This window comes from Neopsephotus bourkii, unplaced genomic scaffold, assembly GCF_033783945.1.
Source record: "Neopsephotus bourkii isolate Nb327-2 ecotype Australia unplaced genomic scaffold, CSIRO-AGI_Nbou_v1 NB_1655, whole genome shotgun sequence".
NCBI lineage: Eukaryota > Metazoa > Chordata > Aves > Psittaciformes > Psittacidae > Neopsephotus > Neopsephotus bourkii.
The window spans coordinates 8,045,980-8,062,741 of record NW_026902129.1 but is presented as its reverse complement, the minus strand read 5'-3'; the positions used below and the strand labels follow the sequence as shown (position 1 = coordinate 8,062,741).

Below are 16,762 nucleotides of genomic sequence, written 5' to 3'. Positions count from 1 at the left end.
AAAGTGTGAATTCAATCCAAAAAATGGGATTCCACAATGTATCAATTTAGCCTCATTCCTGTATATATACTGATATCAGTGAAGGTTTGAAATTGGATAATAACGTATACACAAAAGTCCCTAACTAGTGGAAGGGAAAATGAGATGAAGCATTTTCATTCTTAGCCTAGTGATATTAGAAATATCCTACTTGGAAAGTTTGGTTCAACTTCCAGCCTCGTGGAAGCACAGGCCGCTTGTGTTGCAGAATTAGGATTTGTGGCTTTTGGTGGGGTTTTTTCCGTGTTTTTTTTGCAGTCAGGCAGAAGTGCAGATAACATGCGAAAGATTTATGGATGCATCTGCCTGTCACAAAGTTTCCTGAAAGCCTGTTTGTAGTTAGTTTTGGATTCTCCAAGGAAGCCTTACTATAATTGAAGCACTCACTTTAAAACCAAGCCAACCACAAATAGCCATGCAAGTTTTGCACATGAGTAGTGTTGTGCTCCAAAGTTATTTCTGATAACTTGTGGATCAGGACTTACATATTCTACTTAGGAACTTGTCTTACTGTGTGGTTTCCAGAAGAGGGCAGTACTTGTATGCACTAAGAAGGTAGTCTGTGCCAGCTTCATGCCTCACGAAACATGCTTGTGAAAATACTTGGGTTACTGCATAGAGTTTTACTTAGCTCAGAATGACTGCTTACATAACCTGTTAGGAATTGTTTTGACAGGAAAATAAAATGTATTATTTGTGGAGTTTTTGGTGTTTGGATTTTTTTCTCAGTTAAAAAAGATTAATTGGCTTACATATGTGAATTTTATGATGGAAAACCTGAATCTGAAGTGTTAGCGCATCAGGCTTTTACTTGTTGTTTTACTTTAGGGTTCATGCCTCTTGTGCATACTGTTGGTAACAGTTGTATCACCAGAAAACACTGACCTTCTAATGTCATCATCACATGCTTTAAACCACCCCAAATCACTTCCCTGTATGAAATAAGGAGCTGATTGGGATCATCTCCATGATGCTTTTAAAGTCTTACAAAATGAATAGATTGCAACTAACTATATAATAAAACCTATTGAATATTTTTTTACTGGTTTCTTGAGGTCTGGAAAAGACACCATGTTATTACTTGTGTATATTACGCATGTTCTTAATTTAAACAGTATCTTTTTAATTGTTTCTCTAAGGAAATAATAGCATACTATGCTGGACATGGAAGTACTGAGGAAAAATGGAAGAAACCACCACTGCTTGAGAAACTGAAGGTATGGGATAATAAATATACTTGAGAACTCTAGCAGTAAAAGAAACAGGCACTGACACAGAGTGTAAGAATGTTTGGCATAGCCTGCTAGAGAACCTACTTCATATGGAAAGAAACAGAGTGAGGAACAGTGAAAGGAAAGGAAGAAAGGGGTGTGCAAAAGGTGAGAGGTACGAATGAGAGAGGAGCAAAGCAAAAGTGGGTTCTGTGAGGGATACATCTGAATTGTAAGTCAAAGACTGTAGCTACTGAAAAGAGCTGTGGAAAACAGGCATGAGGTATTTTGGACAGTGTGTTAGGCAGGAAGGAACAAAGCAGGCAGCAAGCCAGAATGTTTTACTTGCTTTAAATATATTGTTGATGTTTTTCTCTGTTGATTCTTTCAACAGGAAATGGCCAAAGCAGAAGGTCTGTGGAACCTTTTTCTCCCAGATGTCAGTGGTCTCAGCCAGCTTGACTACGCGCTAATAGCTGAGGAGACTGGGAAATGCTTCTTTGCTCCTGAGGTTTTCAATTGTCATGCTCCAGGTCAGCAGTCCTGTTCTATATCAAAAACACTGAGAGCATTAAAAAGTTGGGCATCTTATGCCTTAGGAGTTGTATGTCTCCAGAAGTAAATGTCTGCTGGTTTCTTACAGACACTGGGAACATGGAGGTCCTGCACATGTATGGGACGGAAGAGCAAAAGAAAGAGTGGCTTGAGCCTCTCCTAGAAGGGAGGATTAGTTCTTGCTTCTGCATGACAGGTAAATTTTTCTCCAGAAGGAAGTTAAAGACAATGGGCAGACATTTCACATGGCATGTACAAGAAGTATAGAACTACAAGTTGGCATGTGTTAATGAATTAATACAGCAATCTCTGCATCTGTGAATGTGTTTGAACATAAAACCGTCTAGGAGGCAAAATGAAGAACGCTTGCTGCCCTTCCTCAGTATTTAGGGTTTTTCATGGTTACAATGACTACTATTTGCTTTACATATATTTTCAGTTTAACTGTTTTCCAGAAAAAATACTTTTTCTGTATTTTTTTGTACCAAACAGGTTTACAATAGAACTTATCCTTTTTCTTTTAATGTGCTTTGGGTTCTCTGGCAACATAAATTAGGTACGATTATTGTGATTAGATTTGTGTAGTTTTGCAGTATGTTATAGGTAGAGGTTTTAAAACATAACCTGAAGATAACTTGCAAAACATATGATGCACTTACTTTACATCTGTAGCTTAACATTAGTTTCAATTCTGAAAGCATTCAGCATCTCTGGAAGGCCTGGCTCTTACTATAGGAAGGTGGCTTTTTAACCATCAGCAGAGTGAGGTTCCAAAACCAGCTTTTCTACTGGGAGCAAAACAGTGTTGCTGTCAACAGGGTATATCTAGAGCCTTATGTTTGTGGAGGTAGTACTACCTGTGTGTTTAATCCAGTGCTCTGGTTTTGGTGTTTTCTTTAATACAGAACCTGACGTGGCTTCAAGTGATGCCACCAATATGCAGTGCAGCATTGAACGAGATGGAAACAGTTATGTGATAAATGGCAAGAAGTGGTGGAGCAGTGGTAAGTACAGAAACCCTAAATAAGAATGTTGAAGTCTAAAATTTTTTCCAGGAACTGATAAACCAAAAATATGCTTCATTTCTGAGATGAAAAACTGTCTCTTCTTGAGTAAAGGCAATGGGATGTAAAAAAAGAAGGAGCTGAATCAAGCTTTTGTTCTATGAAGCAAACTCAGAGACTCAAATCCATTTTGGGGTTTGGGGCTCTTTTTGGAACCTGTGAATTTTGTTCACAGAATGAAGGCTACTATTACTTCATATTACCTCTGTCCATCAGGTCACTTAAATGTTTATGACTGTAACCTTCATATCTTTTTTTATGTAGCTGTCTCAGCAGCTTGTGTGTGTGTAGTTACAGTTAAGATTTGATTGCCTTTTAAAACTAGCCTGTTACGCTGTTGGACTGACTGTTGCAGGTGATTTTCTTGCATTTCATACTATACTTCCCAGAAAAACCAATGGTCAGTGGTAAATGTCCCTGATATTGTAGTACTGTTGCTTTTTTTACCACAAGATATGTGACAGCAACTTGAAAATCATCATTCCCTGGGAGCTCAGAAGCCAACTAAATTGAGATGTTAACTGGAGTGAAACTTGAATGTTTCATTTACGTACCTTTGAGTGTAGCAGCTGCCTACTGACACATGCTGGTGCAATACCTAGAATCACCAGTAGATAGGACTCTGTCTTCTCTAGCACTGCAAAACTGGTGGCAGAAGGAAGCATGCTATCTTGTGTCTCTCAGAGTGTCACTTAACTGCTGGCTGCTACCTTTGCTTGGGGTGAGTGTCTCCCAAAGGTGCATTGCAGTTCCTAAGGAAGCAATGGCAAAGTTTCTAGGAGGTTACACACACAAAATATTATTCATAAAATGAGTTACATAATTATAAAAAGGAGAATGAACATAAGAGAGTGAGCATGGTTTATCTGATTGCTGATAAAAGTAATTGGGACAGTCACATTTGCATAAAGACACATACAAGGCATTGCTGTTTCAAGAGATTTAAGAAACACACACTCAGCTTGGTGTTAGGCAGCCTCCTTTTCTGCCCAGCTGATTGTTCAGGGTTATTTTGGGTGGGTTTGCTTTTTGGCATTGGTCATAGTGTCATTCTGCCTGCAGCCAGCCTGTGTTTGTGAAGATACATGCAAGGAGTCAGTTGCCCTGTGGAAGAACTGATGTTTCTTCCTATGCTCTGCACATCTACAGTAAACTGCTAAGCATAAACATATTAACCCTGGCTTAAATATCTCAGATTCATTGTGTATGTGTAGACCATCTGCCAAGCACTTCTGACTTTTATCTGTTCACACCCTAGTATTTTGCAAAATCCTGGGCAGAAATCCTGTTAGTTTTTGTCATCCAAACAGAGGGAAGAGGCTCGTGGCTTGTTTATGCTACTGTTGTTTCTTCTCTGTCGTTTTGGAGCTTGCTTCTTCCAGTCCCTAATTTTGTAACTAGGAACAATGTGTAAAAATGAGAGATTCTTGTTGGCTTTTGTAATCCATAGCTCGGGCATGTTGTCAGAGCCCACTGGATGTTTGAAGACAGGGACTGTATGCTGTATTACTGCTCTTCATTGGAAGCTAATGTATCTGTATATAGTTGAAATGCTCCCAGAGACTCATGGAAAACTGCTGTTTTCCTGGAATCCAAGCCAGCAATGTGGCAGGGGACAGCTTAGGGAACTCTCCATGGAAAAACTAAATCCTACTGAGTATGAGCTCTGTATGGAGTCAGAACCTCTCTCATCCATCAGCCAAGGCCTTGAGCCGTTTCTGGCTGATAAATGACTATGATGAGAGATGTCAATGCCCACTAAACCAAACCAAACATACATGAACAAATGAAAAGCAGTGCACATTCTGGATTCTTTGATTTTATTGTATCTCCATCTGTTTTAGTAGATACAGTTATGGTAGTGTTTGATTCATTTTACAAAGTCTGACTAGAAATTCCAGGCCCTGTATCTGAAGATTAACTTAATTTTTTCTTACATTTGTGCTAATGCTTGGACTGCACTGCTTTGGCATTTACAGAGATCTAGAACATGCCTCCCATAGGGCACTGGCCTTGTGGATGTTTAGAGTGAGCAAAACAAGAGACGTGAAAGGTTACTTTTGGTAGTTAACTGGTTTTTGTGGAGGATGTTGTTGTGACTATACATATCTAGAAACACATAGAGAATGTCTCCCTTTCCCAGTTCTCAGCCATGAACTTAGACCTCAATTCAATCCGCAAGGCTATCTATGGAATGATAGCTGAGGAAAGAAATGGAACTGATTTATTAGGCAAATGTTCCATCTATTTTACAAAAGAGCTGGGAAAACACAAGATTATGAACTTCTGGTACAAATGGTCCTGTACTGCTGCTTTATTGCTGATAGTTCCTGTTTTAATTAGATGTTTAGAGATGTGCACGTTGGTCATTCTCTAGCTTGTATTTCCACTTGTTTCTAGCAATTTCAGTATTTAGTTCTTGCCTGATGCTTCATTTTGATGGAGCTGTTCCCCTTTGAACTGCTCTGTAGTGACTTGGCTGGTCTGCAGGTTCAGAAAGTCACCTGAAAGTTGACTTGCAGAGAAACAGCTGCTGAAACAATACCTTTGTATAACAGTATTAGTAGTTGTTATAATCAACACTAGTAAATAATTCCTTTGGTTACATAAGATGATAATGAAAGCAGTGGAGAATCTATATAGTGAAACTAGTTGTTTCTTCAGTATGGTCTTCATAATTCATAGAAATCTCTTCAGGTCTTCCATTCTGTTGCTGTCTTCTCCAGTACCCATAATTTTTTGCAATCTTCATAATGTGCATTTTAAAAGAGGCTCCCAGAAAGACATAGAGAAGAGGATTCAGGCAAGTGTGGAATAAAGCTATGCTCTTGGTGACCTGGAGTGCAACGTCTATGCTTTTACTTGTCTCACAGTCAGTGATCAACATGTAGATGATATCTGTGGCCCGCCAGAACTTGACAATGTTGTAAGGTAGCTGGGTAATAATGAAAGTAGTCACTACTGCCAGCAGGACCATGAAAGGTCGAGACTTTTTAGCACTTGCAGATCTAAAGATTGCTCGAGCAGTAGCTGAATAGCAGATCAGCATTACTAGGAAAGGAAGCAGAAATTCCAGGATAATTTCCAGGATTTGAATGGTTGCTTTTAAGAGCGTTTCCATGTTCATTGGAAATACTGGAAAGCATTCGTTCCTGTCATTGTGTTTCTTGACTTGATTAAATACCAGTTCAGGGATACTGAGGAAAATGGCAGTCAGCCAGACACAGATGCAGGTAACACTGCAGTGATGACCAATTCTTCTGTGACCCCTGGATTCATAAGTGGCCTTGTATCTATCCACACTGATACAGGCCAGGAACAGCATGCTAGAGCTGAAATTCATGGTGTACAGAGAAGAAGCGAGCTTGCACATTGCGTTTCCAAGTTCCCATCCCTGCACTGCATTTGCAGCCCAGAAGGGGAGCGTAAAGAGCAAGAGCAGATCCGCAATGGCTAGATGCATGATGTACACATCTGTCTTAGTCTTCGGTTTCTTGCAATAGGCATAAATTGCAACCACTAATGAATTTCCAGCAACTCCAAGAGTGAAAGCCACTGCATAGAACACGGGGAGGAATACTTTACTGAAGTTTCTCACATCACTTTTTTCACAGAGAAGCTCGTATGTATCGTAATCTATAACCGAGTTGACATCCTCCTCCTCATCCTCAATCCAGTAATCAGTTGAGTTATTCAGATCCCAGCCCATGGCAAAGCTACAAGACACACACACACACACAAAAAGGAGGGGAAGGAAACACCAGAGAAATAACACTTGGGTTTAAATTTTAACATTTCTGTTGAAACCTAAACCCCTTACTCAGGGTTTAAAGAAGTTAAAGGACCCCTGGTTCAAGTTTAAAAAAGCTGGATATTGAGAGTACTTTTCTGAATAATCAAAGTAGAGCTAGACTATGATGGAGGCACAAAATAGGGTAACAGACTACATGCAGCCTTCCAGTGTCTGAAGGGGGCTACAAGGATGCTGGAGGGGGACTCTTCATCAGGGACTGTAGTGATAGGACAAGGGGTGATGGGTTCAAACTGAAAGAGGGGAAGTTCAGGGTAGATCTAAGGCAGAAGCTCTTCCCTGTGAGGGTGCTGAGGGGCTGGCACAGGGTGCCCAGAGAAGCTGTGGCTGCCCCATCCCTGGCAGTGTTCAAGGCCAGGTTGGACACAGGGGCTTGGAGCAACCTGGTCTGGTGTGAGGTGTCCCTGCCCATGGCAGGGGTTGGAACTGGATGATCCTAAGGTCCTTTCCAATCCAAACCAAGCTGGGAATCTATTAGTGAGTCTGTCTGTGCAATACAAAGTAAAATGGATTCAACTGAAATGCTTTCATTAAACTTAGCATTTGAGATTGCAAGGTGCTTTGAGTGCACCTCACTGTTTCCACATTTCAGTTGAAGAACCATCATTGCTTAAACTGCACTGACTCAGCTGTGTTTGACAATATTCCACTGCAAAATAAACCTGTTTGTACCTTTATAGGGTTGAAATTACACCTTCATCTTTATAGCCTCTTCAAAGCTGAGTATCAGTTGGAGGCTGTAAATGCTATTACAATAGAGTGGATAAGAAATACTAACAGATTAAAGCGGAGAGGAAAGCAGTAGGATTCTGTGTCTACTGTTATAAATTTTGGCAAATTTGGGGTATAATATAGGAAGAGTGGGCATGTATACTTACGTCTCAGGCGCACATACCTATACATGCCCATTATGTAAAGCACAGCAGCAGCGGTGGTTGCTAAAGAGCAGCAGTTTTAGTTTAGTTTAGTCTCCATCCCACAGAGAGTGAGCCATGCCCACAAGGAATTCCTTCCACAATCAGATTGCTGTGGGTATGCTGCATCGTCCAGCTGGAGACTTTTCAGGATGTTATGACAGGAAAGGAATCTTACCACGTACAAAACTGCCCGCAAGTACCCAAACAGCTCAGAAGCTCTGCTGCTTTCACAAGTACTATCTCATGACACATTTACTCTGTAAACACTACGGCTGCATTCCCAGTGCCAGTTTAGGGTTGAAGTTGGAGTGTTTGTATGATTATGTCTCCAGCAAGTCACATTCTACAGTATTTTCTTCTTTTCCTGTAATTGTGTTCATTGACTGATTTGATGAAATTCTTTCTGTTGTGAACTACAGTCCTGCAGTGCCTTGTTTTCTTGCCTTAAATGGGATTAAGATTTCCTAACAGCAGTAGCAAAAAGGAGCTGAGAATGAAAAGCGCATCTTCCTTTCTCATCCTCTTGCAGTGTTTCAGAATTCCAGGCCATTGTTATTGAAAGCTGCAATTTGGCTTTTTCAAGCTTGAAAACTCTCCAGATGCTATTTCTGGTTTTTAGACAAGTTTTAAATGAAGGCTTGCCAAACCTTTGTTATAAACAGGATCTCTTAAAATTTCTTCTTGTGTATTATATCTACCAGGAAAAGTAAGTTACTGATTGAGCTCATAGTCAGGAATACAGAGCAATAAATAGAGAGAAACTGGTAATTTCTGGTTTTGCTTGAATTTTTTTCCCCCAAATCTACATTTTTCAAAGAGTCTGTTAGAAATTAACTACTTGGTTTGGCTTCATCCCTAATGGCCATTAAATTATTGTGTTAGCATTTCAAAACGCTTCCTCAGATAAACTTTAAACAATGATTACTCCTATTTTAAGTCTTGTAATCTGTCATTTACTGTTGCCTAAATAAGGTGTGCAGAATGGAAAACCACAGTAATTCATTACTTGGGCAAGGGATGTCTATTCTATGCCTAACAAGCTGGACTTTTCAGCTGGGGAAGTCTTTTGCAGCTTTATGGTACTTGGAATAGAGCTTCGGACATCAGCAGCAAATGCATCAGACAAGGAAACTGCTGCAGGGAAAGCTTAAGCCACTTAGTCAAGATGAAAGGTTTGGTTTTGGTCTAAAACACTTATTACAGAACCCACTTGGGAATGCTTAATCAAATTGGACCCCTGGCAAATTGGCTTGAGAGCAAAACACTGAACATTTCAGTGTGACTGTCAAGGCAGCTGCGGATCACAAAGCAGTCTGGCTGCAACAAGGAACATGTGCAGCTGCCTGAGAGGCTTTTGTCTGACCTGGGATTTTGACAGAAACAAAGTTATCTAAAATGCAACAGTTGCTATTTTCCCCTTAAAAACATGTTTTGGGTGGCATACCTGTTCCTTTGTATCATTGCTGTTGTTTCTCAGGCACACCTATACATGCTATTACATAAAGCAGAGCAGTCCCATGGGAGTCAGGTGCTGAGCAGTGGTGGAATGAGCTTAGTTGAGTCTCCATCCTGCACAGAGAGCCACCTTAATTCCCACATGGAATTCCTTAAGAATCAACTTGCTGTGGGTAAGTTGCATTTTACAGCTAGAGACTTCTCAGGATGTTATGCACAGGAAAGAATCTTATCACATAGAGAACGACGCACAAGCACCCAAACAGCTCCCAAGCTGTTTGTTACCAAGTGCTGTTCTCTAGGAGGCACAGTAATAGATATATTAACAGGCAGCTTTGCACGTTTTCTTGCAGACTTATTCCAGCATTCCAGTTACATACAAATTCATTGTTTCTGTGTGTTTAAACTTCACAGGGGATTGTATGTCTATACATTGAATTAAGTTAATATCCCCAATTTAAACAGACAGCTTTTGTATTTCAGTGACTTAAGCAGCATTCCAATCATCTACTGAACAGTTCTGTTAAACTGGAAATGAGCGTGTGCCTTAGTTAAGTTGGCTTTACAGAGAAACATCATTTCACTAAGTAAACCCTAGCTCTCCTCTATATACACAAGATAAGTATATCACAATATAAAGAGCAGTGAATAAGAAAGCAAAACTAACCTTTTTTTGTCAGCAGGCTAATAGCAGGTACTGCGAGTGAGATGTGCTCTGGTGAAATGGTCTGAATTGCTCTGATATTGCATGTAGTCTTCCAGCACCACACCCTCAGCTGGAAGGCAGTTCCACTTTCATTTTGACTGCTTTCCTGGAAGCTCTTCTCACGGTGAACACACGTATTCCCTATGTTCCAAGCGGAACGTGAGCGTTCTTTGGGAGCTCACGACTCTCTCTTGCTGTTTCACTGTGGTATTGGTTGGTTTGTTCCTAAGAATCCAAATGGTTGTTGGTTTGGGATTTTTTCATGTCATCAAAAGGCTTTTATCAAATCACACCTTTAAAGAGGAGATAAGGAGAGAAACGAGGGGAGGTCTGTCGGGGGCAGAGTTACCTGGAGGGACTCACTATATGCTTTCCTTCAGTTTTGATGGCTGCCTATATAAGGCTTTAAGGGATCCTTACATTCCCTTTTTAAGTAACATTTTAGAGGATACAATAGAAAGATGAATTTGCTTTTTGTGAGATGGGGGAGGTTGCTCTTTCAGTATGTGGTATGGAACAAAACCAGGAACATGATAGGGAAAAGATGTGAAAGCAATGATAACTTGTCAAACGGAGTATAAGCAGATATCCTGGACCCTATGGGAGAGCTGTCAGGGACTTTGATGTTACCAGTCAGACTCATAATAAATGTTAGTGTTTGGCAGTGTGTCTATGGAAGCTGCAAGCCAGGCAGATACTGAAGAAGTAAAACAGAAAGATGTTATCCCATCTACGAGGTTCATCTCCCACTTGAAGTGTGCTGTCTGTATTATAGAGTCAGAACTTGGACAGGAAAGGGAAGATGGAGAAATTCTGCAGTTTGCATGCAGGTATCAGTATTTCTGCACTGAGGCATGGACTTACCTGTGTTAAGAATTCCAAAAGTGACTGGATCTTCCTTCAGTTTCCACAATCTCTACAGCTTCAAATTGGTCTCTTGTGCAGGAATATGTTGTGGAGTGTCAGGACCCTTCCATGATCTTCTGCAGCTTTTGCTGGAATCAGCCTGTATGCTGTAGCTGTGTACTGAGTTCCTGTAAATGCAATACTGAAGCCAAATAACAGAGATTTTGAGGTGGCCAGAGGTCAGGTTTTGCCTTTGGCACATGGACTAAATTGACACACCTGCCACAGCTGGATTGGCCATCTGTCTGTGCTTCAGCATGTGAGAGGAAAGCTCCTTCAAAAGGGGCAGCTAAGGATGGAATGGGCAGATGTTTTCCACATACTTCTGGCTGCATTTACATTCACAGCAAGAAAGAAAAATGGCTTGGGAGAGGAATTGGAGTCTAGGGAAAGTGCTACAATATTTGTGCATCTTCTGTAGAATTCCAGGCTGGTTTGGGTCGAAAGGACCTGAAGATAATCCAGTTCCAACCCCTTGCCACGAGCAGGGACGCAGTGTTTTCATGTTGAGTTCTCTCAGTGCTTCACAAGTGTTCCTCAGGGTTGCAGATAAGACATTTGGGTTGCTTCCAACACACCTGCTTCTTGCAAGTTGTGTTGTGCTTAGAGGCCTGAGCTGTATCTCTTTGAAGTGAATCTTTCAGGCTTTGTCTCAGTATGGTCCCCAACAAGGTCAGGCTAGAACTGTGCAAGCTCCCAAGGAAATATATCTGTGTGTTGCCTGCGTAAAAGAATGTTGTGTTACCTGTGCCTAAGTAAAGGGTCCTGTGGGCAGGCTGCAGGAGGGCAGTTCATGTAAATCCTGTGCTGTTTGTTACCATTACATTTCAGTATAGCCCTACAGACCCAAAATAACAAAAGATATTTAGTAAGTAAGAGTGAATACAAAATGACAGTGGATCTTGTTTAACTAAGAAGCACTTGAAGGTGAGGGAAAAAACATTCCTAAACTCAGCAGCAGCTCTCACTGGCACCATGTGAGACTGTGAGCTCAAGCTGGGAACAAGAAGCAGGCACATTCAGTGATGGGACTGTGTAGTCCTTGCTGAATAGCTATACAACCACAGCATTGTCTGTCTCTACTGGTGGCAGCCATATGTGAACTAGATGCCCAGCAGCCTGGCTCCTCCAGTTATCTGCAGAAGATGAGATAAACCTATAGAATACATTGTGCTGGTGAATAGAAGTTACTGCCTGCTCTTGGGGGTCCCCTTTTCTCCATTGGAATGTATTACACCGTATCACACCAATCACTACCATGCTTCCATCCACCCTACTCAATCCAGTTTCTTCTTGTAGGAGAGTCCAGAACACGTGGTTACCAGCTGCCTTTATAGGAAGCTGACAAGTCTGTAATGTCACCAGAGGCCCCTGATCTTTAGCAGAGAGAAGTAACCCACCAGGCTCACTGGTGCAGCAGCCAGCATGGCAAGAGTCATAGGTACTCGGTGCACTCAAGTAGATTATCCTGCCTCAGTTATCGTAGCCAGTAATTCAAAGGCTGGAGACTGAAAAACAGATAACTAGAATGCAAGAATTAAGTGCTGTTGGATTCTGAAACAGGGTTATATGGCAGCTTCTTTAATTAAAGGTTGTACTGTCCATGTTTGTGCAACATTTAGTCCTCTCAAGCAGAAAGAACATGAATTGATTGTGGGAAGGTCAGTAGTCCTAAGCATGTTACACTCCTGATAGCAAGGATTAGGCTTCTAACAGGGTTTGGATCAACCCTCTAAGCACATTATAAAATATCATTGTCTTTGCAATGCATCCAAAGGGGGCCTATAGGGATGCTGGGGATGGACTCTTCATCAGGGACTGTAGTGATAGGACAAGGGGTAACGGGTTGAAACTTAAACGGGGAAGTTTACACTGGATATAAGGAAGAAGTTCTTTACTGTAAGGGTAGTGAGGCACTGGAATGGGTTGCCCAAGGAAGTTGTGAATGCTCCATCCCTGGCAGTGTTCAAGGCCAGGTTGGACAGAGCCTTGGGTGACATGGTTTAGAGTGAGGTGTCCCTGTCCATGGCAGGGGGGGTGCAACTGGATGATCTTAAGGTCCTTTCCAGCCCTAACTATTCTGTGATTCTATTTGTGAGTTAAAAACCATCATGTGTTAGTTAATGATGTTTTCCAGGGTAGCAGCATTGTGGTTTAAATGTTTTGGACAGCTTGTGCAGTCGTATGTATGAAAAAGCTTATTTAAAAGCTTAGCAATATGGAAATAGGCTTCACACTGACCTTCTAAAACCTCTGCTGGTTTTATTTGTTCAATTGTGAGTTTCTTGCAAAACTACTTCTAGCTCCTGCCAAATGAGAGGCTTTTCTGACTCTTCCCCCAACCTCCAGCAGCTGCTTTGAATTCTGTGAGTAATGTAAAAATGCCATTTACAAATGAGAGGTTTATTCCATCCAGACACTGTGTTTTTTCCAAAGCACTGGAGTCTTTCAGTTAGAGCATTAGAGCAGAACTTCCTTCTGGCATTTCTGGGTCAAAGTTGCATAAAATTGGGTTTAGGTTTTCAGGACTTGAGACTCTAAGGAGTATAAAGGCCAGGAATCTGCCTACCTGCCTATGCTCAGGTGGGAAAACACAAGTATGAAACAGGGGTATTCATTCGCCCTCCGGAAACTTGGCCTAATGATTTAGAGCATTTATATCTAGCTCTCGGTGAGCTCGTCACCAAGTTCAGGTTGAAAGCTGCTTCTGATTTGGTTCTGACCCTGTGGTAAAAGTTGCCTCTTTGAAGCAGGATGTGACTTGAAGGTTATTTACAAAACAGCGCTTGAAGAGATTCCAGAAAAGTCAACATCTCTTTTGTGGTAAATTTCCCTTCAAGACAAATGCGCTTTAGGAAACCCCACTTGGGCAATCCTTTATCTTCTGTGCAAAAGGAGAAGAGTCAAATAGCCCTTGGGCAGTGCATTGCAAAGCGCATCTTGTGTTCTTTTGGGGCTGGTCACCTGCTTGTTGCAGTGACCCATATGAGCCAGCTGGGTTCGATCTACCACATTTTAACCAAGCTGGTTTCCCCCCCTCACCCAGCTTTCCTCTCAGTTATTTTAACTCACTTGCATTGTCCAGCTCATGGGCCCCAAATCCAGCCCCACTTTAGAAAACAATGGCTGAAGAGCATATTGCAGAGGAGGAAAGTAAACAGCCAGCAAGCAGCCTGGCCTGGCCTTCACAACAGGCAGTGTTTGTCAGAATGCAATAAATCTCTCTCCCACTTCCTGGCCATCACAGTGGCTGTTCAGAGGAGGAAGTAGCTCAGTACCCAGGTGGGTTTATTGTCCAGACCAGAGGCTCCCATCCTTGTGATAACAGCTGCCAGAGAAGCTTTGTTTCTGACCTCAAAACAGAGCTGGTGCAGATTGAATCCTGAATTAAATCTGTGCAAAGCTTCTCATCTGCACTGAGATAGCAATAAAACACTCACCGGTTGTTATGCACATCAGGTGTAACCGAGCCCCTTTTTCCCTGCTTTACTGTGTGTGTGAGGCTTTGAAAGGAATGAGAGCAAGCTTTGGTACTAAGAAACCTTTCAATATAGTGAAGATTAAGGCTCTTAGAAATAAGATGCCATTTTAGTTAATGATAGACTGTTCTTTAGGATGTGTACATTAAAATGCTAGCTTTATGCTACAAAGACATTCAAATAACGTCTTCAATGGCTTGAAATGCTAAGAGGTTATGTTCAGGTAATGATTTCCACTCAGATCTTTCTTTGAATTGCAAACTAAAATCATCCTGAAGGGGGAAAAAACCCTTAATCCCAGAGAAGTTACACTGAAGTAGTAGCCAAGTCCTCGTGGCAACCCTTTGATAGCCTGATTTACATGATTTGGTTCTAATGTGGTCAGCATTTTATTCCCCCACCAGTCTTTAGAGCTTTAAGAGGAAGTTTTACTTCTGAAATGGCTGCATCTCACCTTGAGGTGTGCTTTTGTATCACGCTGACCTGCTTATCTGTAATGGAGACTGAAGTAATTAGTCTTCATTTCAAGTACCTTCTTGTTCTCTTTTCATAGGAATAGATGATGGAGTTGGATCCTGGAGGGTTTGCATGTTTGGCTTTTCACTGTTCCCCTTCCCACAAGTTAACTCCCTTTCGTGTGTTAAGCAATAAGATGTATTTTGTTTCAGTCTGATTACTCAGAGTATAAACACCAAAGTAGATTGCATGCTTTTGCTCCTGTAGCACGCAAGGAAGGGAGTCAGATGTATTTGTATGAGACTTCACTTGAGTCTACATTGAGATTTTTATACTGAAAACTGGCTTTGTGTTTGTGACTTGTTTTAAGGTGCTGGGAACCCAAACTGCAAAGTGGCAATTGTAATGGGCAAAACCAGGAACTCCTCAGCATCCAGGTAAGGAGTCCGAGGACACTCTCCATCACCTGGAGGTGCTCATGAATCACAGGAGGGTTTTAAACCTGTGCACATGCCTGTTGTGCCCAAGCTCCTGTTTTGCTGACCGAAGGCTCCCAGCCTTTCACTGTTCCCTGCTTGCAGTGGGTGCTTTGTCCTAGCTTTGCTGTTTGTGCAGCTGACACAAACCACACTGATGGACTGGATCAGGACATTTGGGAGGGTTCACTTAGTCATGTTGGTTTTAGTCTGCATCAGTTGTTCAACCAACAGCTATCTCTGGCTTACAATCTATTTCATATAAATCAGTGACCAAGAGGAAGAACTGCTTGCTTAAATGATAATAAACCCCAGACTTTTCAGAGCTTCCCTGAACAGGGAAGCCACAAGCAGCACCTCAGAGACCTACAGTTATCTACTAAGTTTTTCCACGTGATTATCTTTAGGTGAAGAAGATTACATTTGAAACATAGGATGTTTATTACATGAAGTTGTGTGAGCAGAGAGCATTGCACATCTTTAATCAGGCCTCTCATTCCATTCCTGTATGTGTAAATATAATACATCCCTCTTCTTATTGAGAGTATGTTGTTCAACCCTTATTACCAACCTAAAATTGCCTTTTACAAGAACCTACACCAGTGATGAATAAAAGGCTTCATGACTGGTTCCATTAAAATCACACAGCTTCTAATGCAAAGAATTTGGAACCTTTATATCTCAAGCTTGGATTTTAGCCCAAATCCAACTGCTTATCTTGAGATTTGGCTAGGTTCCACTGAGCAGTAAACAGTAACTTACAGCATGCACAGGATGGTTTCTCTGGTGGCCGTACAGACGCTGTTGGAACACAGGTTTGTGGAGGGGATTCTGTGGCACTGTGCTTGCTGGAACTGTGTACTGAATTCAGGGCCCTGGGATGGCACCTCCCATTCTGTGTGACTAATAACTGACCTGAAATACTCTGAAGGAATTGAAACATGGGGATTTTTCCCCTATAGGCAAGCCCAGATGCTGCTGCTGCTGCTGCTGCTAAACATGTTTTGGTAACAGAACAGAAGGGCAGTGGTGATGGGGAAATTGGGTGATTCAAAAGTACCTGCATGTGGCAGAAGTGGTACTTTTTGTACAAGTGGTTGTGGTGCACTCCAGTGCCAGGAGTATGTTTTTACTTGTTGACTTAGGGATTCAAGGAGTGCTGAAGCATGCATGCCACGCCAATGCAGATGGGGACGGCTGTGATCTGTGTAGGTAAATCACAACATGGGCTTTATGGGACTCCTGAATTGATGATAGAAAATCAAAGAAGTGGAGGGAGGGGATAGCGGGAGGCTCAAAGCTGATCCTAATTTGTATGTTTGGTCTTGGTCAGGTACAAGCAGCACAGTATGATTATTGTTCCCATGGACACTCCAGGGCTGAAGCTGATAAGACCCCTCTCGGTGTTTGGCTACCTGGGTAGGTGACAACATTCATCAGCTCTATGTGTATGAATTTGTCAGCAGTCTCAGAAGCTGCAGTAATACTAACAAATACTGTATATGAAATAAATCAGTGAAGTGTATCTATAGAAAAAGGGCTAGGAATTGAAGGTGTGCATTCTTACCCTGCAGATGTGTTTTCTCTGCCCCTGCAGATGAGATCCACGGAGGACATTTTGAGATCCACTTTAATGATGTGCGAGTCCCTGTCTCCAATATAATACTGGGTGAGTTTCAGTGTTAAT

The 16,762-nt window shown here is 41.7% G+C and overlaps 2 protein-coding genes across 3 annotated transcripts in view; one reads left to right on the top strand and one right to left on the bottom strand.

The window, feature by feature from the left end:
* The window catches only part of ACAD11 (acyl-CoA dehydrogenase family member 11), a 31,364-nt gene that overhangs the window by 9,956 nt on the left and 4,646 nt on the right, over window positions 1-16,762 (top strand). The window contains exons 10-16 of the mRNA XM_061374843.1: window positions 1,179-1,256; window positions 1,645-1,783; window positions 1,894-2,001; window positions 2,711-2,809; window positions 14,970-15,036; window positions 16,409-16,494; window positions 16,673-16,744. Of these exons, the coding sequence (XP_061230827.1) occupies window positions 1,179-1,256; window positions 1,645-1,783; window positions 1,894-2,001; window positions 2,711-2,809; window positions 14,970-15,036; window positions 16,409-16,494; window positions 16,673-16,744 (649 nt within the window). The remainder of the gene's footprint in view (window positions 1-1,178; window positions 1,257-1,644; window positions 1,784-1,893; window positions 2,002-2,710; window positions 2,810-14,969; window positions 15,037-16,408; window positions 16,495-16,672; window positions 16,745-16,762) is intronic.
* On the bottom strand, window positions 4,673-11,069 carry ACKR4 (atypical chemokine receptor 4). 2 transcript variants are annotated; one of them, XM_061374844.1, is made up of 3 exons: window positions 10,623-11,069; window positions 9,720-10,051; window positions 4,673-6,585 (listed from the first exon to the last, which is right to left on the bottom strand). In XM_061374844.1, the coding sequence occupies exon 3, from the start codon at window positions 6,576-6,578 to the stop codon at window positions 5,505-5,507; it is 1,074 nt and encodes a 357-aa protein (XP_061230828.1). In that variant the 5' UTR covers window positions 6,579-6,585; window positions 9,720-10,051; window positions 10,623-11,069; the 3' UTR covers window positions 4,673-5,504. The 2 variants fall into 2 exon arrangements, with proteins under 2 accessions (XP_061230828.1, XP_061230829.1); XM_061374845.1 differs by lacking the exons at window positions 9,720-10,051; window positions 10,623-11,069 and adding an exon at window positions 8,808-9,640.